This window comes from Impatiens glandulifera, chromosome 1 (genome assembly GCF_907164915.1).
Source record: "Impatiens glandulifera chromosome 1, dImpGla2.1, whole genome shotgun sequence".
NCBI lineage: Eukaryota > Viridiplantae > Streptophyta > Magnoliopsida > Ericales > Balsaminaceae > Impatiens > Impatiens glandulifera.
In genome coordinates, this window is record NC_061862.1 from 126,330,383 (window position 1) to 126,338,013 (window position 7,631).

At 31.4% G+C, this 7,631-nt stretch overlaps 1 protein-coding gene across 1 annotated transcript; it reads left to right on the forward strand.

Moving 5' to 3' along the window:
* Positions 1-267: 267 nt before the first annotated feature.
* Positions 268-1,104, forward strand: LOC124942638 (stemmadenine O-acetyltransferase-like). Its single transcript, XM_047483182.1, has one exon. The coding sequence runs from the start codon at positions 268-270 to the stop codon at positions 1,102-1,104; it is 837 nt and encodes a 278-aa protein (XP_047339138.1).
* Positions 1,105-7,631: the final 6,527 nt, after the last annotated feature.

Consider the following 7,631-nt stretch of genomic DNA (forward strand, 5'->3'; position numbering starts at 1 on the left):
TTTTATTTTTTTATATTAGGGATAGGTTATTTAATTACCTTATTATATCTTCTTACTTGCTATTTAAGCTTTTATACAAAATTCAATAGCTAGCCTTAATAAAATAAGAGAGTTGTAACCTATTGTTACATCACAATTTATCATTATGAAAGAGACCCACACAGCACAATCATTATAAGTAGTATCCTGCCATAGTCTTTAATTTCATTATTTTCTGAACTTGAGAGATAATAATAGCAGCAGCTTAAGGCAAGGAGATATATAACAATGGCGCCATTGAATGTGAGGCCATCCTCTCCCACCAATTATCCTTTCAAAAAATATCAACTATCCATGCTGGATCAATTAATGCCTAGTTTCTTCATCCCCACAATTCTCTATTACCATCACCAGTTCCAAACCACTTCCATCGCACAACTTGAACTCATCTCTTCCCGCCTTAGAGAATCGCTCTCCCAAACCCTGACCATGTTCTACCCTTTTGCAGGGCGGCTCAATAGAGGCGACAACTCAATAGACTGCAAATACATGGGCGTTCGATATTTGGAGGCGAAAGTCGATTCAATGATCATGGATGTGATCGAGTGCTACGAAACAGAAATGGTTGACCCGCTCATACCCAACTTGATGGGAAATGGTGAAGAAGAAGATGAGATTTTCGCAATCCAAGTTAACTACTTTAACTGCGGAGGTATCGCAATTGGCACCTATGTCCCACATAAGATTGCAGACGGGGTCTCATTTTTCTCATTCATGACATCGTGGGCTACCATATGTCGCCAACAAGATAACATCATTAATATCCTTAAGCCGAGCTTTCCCTCATCATCCCTCTTCCCGCCAAAGGAGAAACACCACTACAATCCTCAATCCGAAGACTGTAAAGAGACAAAGGCGAAAATTGATCATGATCATCCCATTCCAACCCGAGTGGAAGTAGTATCGACTTTCATATGGAAGTACGCTACGGTCGATAAGCCTGTCAAACAATACATCGCATTTCAGGCGGTGAACCTAAGGAGCCGAATGGTGCCTCCATTGTCGGAGCATGCGATTGGGAATCTCCTCGTGCTGGCATATGCTACGAAGACTCCAATGATTTAACAGTGATGGGAAAGAAGGTGAGGGAAGGGATCCAGAGAATTGACGACGAGTACATAAGGCCTATTCATTAATAAATATTGGATGAAGATAGAGGAGCTGTCAACAAGAGAGGATGCCAATATCTTTAGATTTAGCAGTTGGTGCAGGTTTGCTGTTTATAATGTTGATTTTGGTATGGGGAAGCCTGTTTGGGCGAGCATAGGCAGTTTTAACAACAAGAACTGCGCTATTCTGCTGGATTCAAAATGTGGAGACGGAATAGAAGCGTGGGTTACTATGAATGAACAAGACATGGCTCGTTTTCAGCTTGCTTTTGTTAGAGCTAATACATCAACATCAACGTAAATTAACTTGCATCAACTAGACATCATTCCATCTAATCTTTCAGCTTTGAAATATAAATTTGTTGTTATGTATTTACATAATTAATTAATTTAAATATATCAACTATAATATATATATATATATGAAATAGAAAATAAATTATAAAATATTAATATATTCCATGTAAAATTTATTAGAATTATATATAATATACTAAATTTCTATTGGTAAGTATCACAAAACTTAGATTCCAAATTGAAAATAAATTTGTCCGGTCTAATATGATAATTATACTTGATTATTAGATTGAGAGAACAAAAATCAAAAACACTTTTCATGAATGATTTTATATGACCCTTTAAAAACAACATTCAATTAAAGAATATGACTGTAAAATTTTATTACGATATATAGAAATAACACTAAAAATATTACGTGACAATAATCTATAATATTTTTACTTTAAGAGTAATATGAGTTCGACTGAGTTGAATTATTTGAAAAATTAAGAATTCAATATGTTTAGTTATCTATTCTGCGTATTTGGAAAAACTCACAAATTACGAATTTATTCTCTAAATATTTGCTACTTGGGTTTTTCATGAAAATATTGTTCCACTACAAAATAATGGTCAAATCGCAACATATAGCTGCAACATTTATTTCTTTAATGCAAGTTTTGAAGAACAACAATCCACAGTTTGAAATATTGCAAATTTTTCAAATATATTTTCAACCAAAACGAATTTTTACTGAAAATATAATCTGAAAAATATTTAATTCAAAATACATCACTATAAATAGAAAAATCTAATATTTTTTTTAAATCTATAGTAATATAGCTTTATAAATACACTAGTAATTAAGTAACAATTGAATAATGTTTATAATATCACTAACATATATTCACGTCAATATTTATAAAATGTTTTGCAATAAAATTTATTTTCATTAATTATTGTAACAAATATTATATAAATAAGGTTGTGATTATTGCAAATTAAAATATTAAGTAATTTGGATAATATTGATAAATAAATTTGTAATTAACATTGCATTAACACAAATAAATAATATATTCACAACTGGTACTGCAATTCTATTATAATTTCTTACTGCAAATTATATCACAATTTTATATAATAGTTTTGAAAAAAAAATTCGAAATATTTGTAATATAATAGTATTAAGTTATGCATTAATTACTATATATAATCTCTTCACAACTAGTTCTACAATGGTATAAAATGTTATTATTACAAACTACATTGCATTTATATTTATTAGTTTTGAAAATTTCATTTGACATATTTGTAATATACCAATAATACGTTTAGCAATAATAATAATATATATTCTTTTCGCAAAAAGTTCTGAATTGTATGATATCATATTATTGCAAAGTACATTGCAATAATATTTAATAATTTTGAAAACATTTATTAGTAATTTATTAGTAGTAGGTTTCCCATTAACATTTATAAATAATCTCTTATCATTATAATGTGCATTAAATTATATGATTTTTTTACATAAAACATAACTTTTAACATATTAATAAATATTCAATGCAAGAGTTGTTGCGAGTCTTATTAAATTAAGTCTCCTTGGTTCCCGTTTCACTATCAACTTGGCCAACCATAAACGTCTTTTCCACTTCCACACACCATCATTAAACTCTCTTCACCATCTCATCTTTTCATGATTTCAAAAGATCTTCCAATTTCTTTAAAATATTTTCATTTCTTCATCAAATTGTTTCTTCAACATATTTCTCTCTATACACTCTTTCTTTTTATCTTTTCATCATGGTTTTAACACGATCTACTCGCAAACAACTACTTTCAAGGATGACAAGTTCATCCACTCCTTTCTACGACCTAAGCTCTGAAGATGAGAACGAAACGATACTAGAGATAGCATCCACTGAGCTCCAAATCGTCTAGACGGAGCTTGCAACCTCTATTTTAAAAATAGCAAGCTTGGAAGCTAATTAAGGCTACGAATGATGGAATATATATTGTCCTTGTTGATATACGCAAAATAAATAATATAACAGTCAAGGTTGTCAATGACACGACCAATAAGGTATGTCATATTTTGTAGATACTTTGATTTTTATTAAAATGTTACCTTTTTTGAGTAGAATAAGTATTTTTAACGACCAATATTAACCAGGGCGAATGTTCGCCGTGGTTAATAATATGTATTAGTGTCGGCGATCACTTCGTCGTGGTTAATAACACTTATTAGTGTTGGCCATGTAACAACGTCATTAATAAATATTATTAACAACAACTTTCATTGTATTCGCCGTGGATAATATTTTTGGCTTTCCTGCCACACTCACGCCATTATTATTAACCACAGTTCTGTGATTAACGCCGTGACTAAAAGTCATATTTCCCTGCACTTTCCATGTCTTTTTTAGATTCTCATAGACTACCGATTTCCTTCAAACCAATATGCAATCCATGTTCATTTGAGATATTCTTTAATTTGTTAAGAGAAAATTGAAGATATCTAAGAACGAACACGATTGCATATTAGTTAGAAGCTCATTGGTTGAATATCACAAGGAGAAACCAATTTCTCTAGTCACTTAACACGTTCCTTACAGAATTTTCTCAATGATCATCAATCTTTTCTTCGAAATTTCCATCATCTTAATTAGTTAGAATGATTAATTAAAGATGTAGATTTCCATGAAGAGTCTGATTGTCTATTGATGAAATCACATTTCCTAAACTATTGATATTCTTCAAACCAACATGCTATTCGGGTTCATCTGAGATATTCTTCAATTTGTTAAAATAATTTGAAGATATCTAAAAAGGACCCCATATCATGTTGGTTAGGAGCTCATTGGTGGAAGATCATAAGGAGAAACCAATTCATGCAATCACTTATCACGTCCCTTACAAAATTTTCTCAATGATCATTAATCTCTTCTTTGAAATTTCAAAGATGAGTCTAATTGTCTATTGATGAAACCACTTATCCTAAATTACTAATTTCCTTCAAAAAATAATTTTCAATCCGGGTTCATTTGAGATAATCTTCAATTTTTTATAAGGAGATTGAAGATATCTAAGAAGAACCCGATTGAATATTGGTTAAAATTAATTGGTTGAAGATCACAAAGAGAAACCAATTCCTACAGTCACTTAGAATGTTCCTTATAGATTGATTTTTTGAGAGAATGTGATGTTACACGTTTGGAGATTGTTTTTTTTTTGAAAAATACATAATTAACAAGATAATAAAAATGATATGATATGGTGAAGGATTCAATGATTCTTTTGTTGATTCATAAGATGTAAACATTTACAAATAATAAAAATTATATAATGTCACAAGTTTTTCAATATTTATCAAATTTCTATAGTTAGAATGAATTGAATTTTCATTAAATTATCATCAGAGTTTGTATGATGAAAATATTTCTTAAATCAAACATTATTAACCACGACATTAGGTAATGCCGTGGTTAATATGTACACTTTAACCACGGTATTATGTAATATCGTGGTTAATATGTATTCACCAAAAAACATTAACCACGACATTAAGTAAAGCCTTGGTTAATGTATTTATTTATTAACCACGGTTTTACCTTAACACCATGGTTAATAATGTGAACCTGCTGACAAATAAAACATTTTATTAGTTAACACAAATTAACCACGACGGTAGGGTAAAACCTTGGTTATTATGTTTATTTATTAACCACGGTTCTACCATAACGTCGTGGTTAATAATGTGAACCTACTTGAAAACAAAATGTTTTCTTGGTTAACACACATTAACGTTGGCGTTAGGTAATACCATGGTTATTGTGATAAGTAATTAACCATGGTTTTACCTAACGTCGTGGTTAATAATGTGAACATCCTAGAAAATGAAATATTTTCTTGGTTAACACACATTAACAACGATGTTAGTTAAATCCATGGCTAATGTGTTTATTTATTAACCATGGTTTACTTAACGTTGTGGTTAATAATGTGAACCTACTGGAAAATGAAAATTGTGGTTAATGTGTTTATTTATAAAATCATAGTTTTCCTCCTAAAGCCGATGTTAATAATCATTAAATGATTATTAATATCGGCACATAATAACGACGACATTAATTATTTTAAATATAAAACTGTGACTTCTTCTTTTTCTCTTCTTCTTTCCGTCTTCCCCGATTCTGTCGTTCCCTTCATCTTTCCCTCTTTGATGAATCTGTCACCGATGTTACCTTCTTATTTCCCTACCTTTGATAATGCCACCACCGTTAAAGTCGTCCATCGTCGATAATATCTACGCCGAAAGCCGCCCTTCATCCCTGTCGATCCGCCTCCCCCACCGCCAGGTAATACAAATAGTTTAGATATGTGATTTAGGTTTAGTTTGGTAAGTTAGATATGTTTATATTAGTGATTTAAGTTTAGTTTGGTAAGTTAGATATGTTTAGATTAGTGATGTAGTTTGATAAGTTAGATATGTTGATTTATTGATAGATTTAGGTTTTTTATTTAGTTTGTTTGATTTAGGTTTTTATATTTAGGTTTTTATTATTGAATGATTTTGGTTAACATACGTGGTTAGTTCTTGGACGAAATATGGGGATGCAGTCAGACAGATGGTTAGTCAGCAACGGCCTGCCGGATGCAAATTCGGTTTAGGATTTAATAATGACAACCCAGACAAGTCCAATAAAAAGTTGAACCCAGTAAAATGCGAGCTTAAGGAATAAAAAGTTGAACCCAGTAAAATGCGAGCTTAAGGACATAAACTTTGTCAAGGGACATTTAACTGATATTGGAACTAATCATGTCTGTGATAACTTGACTTTAAAAGATGAGATCAAATATGTTAACCAAACTTGAAACTGGATTAAGACTAAGAAGAGGGGAGCCAGTAAGTCTAGTAAAAAAAAACTTGATAGAAAGTCAAGAAGATATTCTCAAAACTCATCTACTAAATCTAAGGGATCAACAACAAGCAAAAAGAAATCTGCCAAACCAAAATCTTTTGCTTTATTAACTATACAAAATGGGAGATCCATCAAGACAACCCAAATATTGATCCCCAAGGGACTGATCAACCACAGACCCAAGTGAATATAGGTACCAATTCTGTAAATATTTTATTTGTAGGTAAATTAGGTTAGCTTCTTGGAGGAATCTATTTGGTACCTGGACAGTGGATGCTCCAGACACATGACAGGTGACAGACAACTGTTGGCCGACATAAACAAAAGCTTAGGACCTAAGATCACTTTTGGTGATAACAACAAAGGTAAAACCGTGGGTAAGGTTAAGATTATCCATGGTAACCTCACTATCAAAGATGTGCTGCTAGTAGAAAACTTATGCTATAACTTGATCAATATTAGCCAGATGTGTGAAAATGGATATACTATTGATTTTCAAAAACATGCATGCTTAATTAAAGATCATCAAGGTAACACTCTGCTAATAGGAAACAACGTAGGAAATTCTTACAAAATGAACTGAAAAAATAATACGTCTGATCATTTAAGCATGATAGCCAAAAATGATCAAAACCGACTATGGAATAAAAGATTAAACCATCTGAATTTTAAAACCATTAACAACCTTTGTTCAAAAGATTTAGTTTCTAGAATACCTAAACTTAAGTTTTCAAAAGATAAGATATGTCTTGCTTGTCAGATGGGCAAATAGGTCAGATCAACTTTCAAAAACAAAGGGAATATCCAATCCGACAGGTGTCTAGAGTTATTGCACATGGATATGTTTGGTCCAATCTCAATCACGGGGAATGAGATACACCATTTTCATTATTGATTATTATTCTATATTTATTTAAGTTATATTTTTTGAAATTTAAGGATTAGACTGCTGAAAATCTAATAAAGATCCTTAAAAGACTTCAAAATGAAAAAAAAAATCTTTAAGCATCATAAAGATAATAAGTGATAGAGGTACCGAGTTCACCAACAAAACTTTGTTTTCCTTCCTTGAGGAGTCTGATATTAGAAACGACTTGTCTAGTGCTATATCTCCATAATAAAATAGTGTTGCTGGAAGGAGGAACAAGACACTGAAGGAAGTAGCGGGATTTATGCTAGTTGACTCAGGTGTCTCTCAAAGACTGTGGGCAGAAGCTATAAACACAGTATGCTATACATAAAATAGGTCAAAGATCAATAAACGTATTAATAAAAC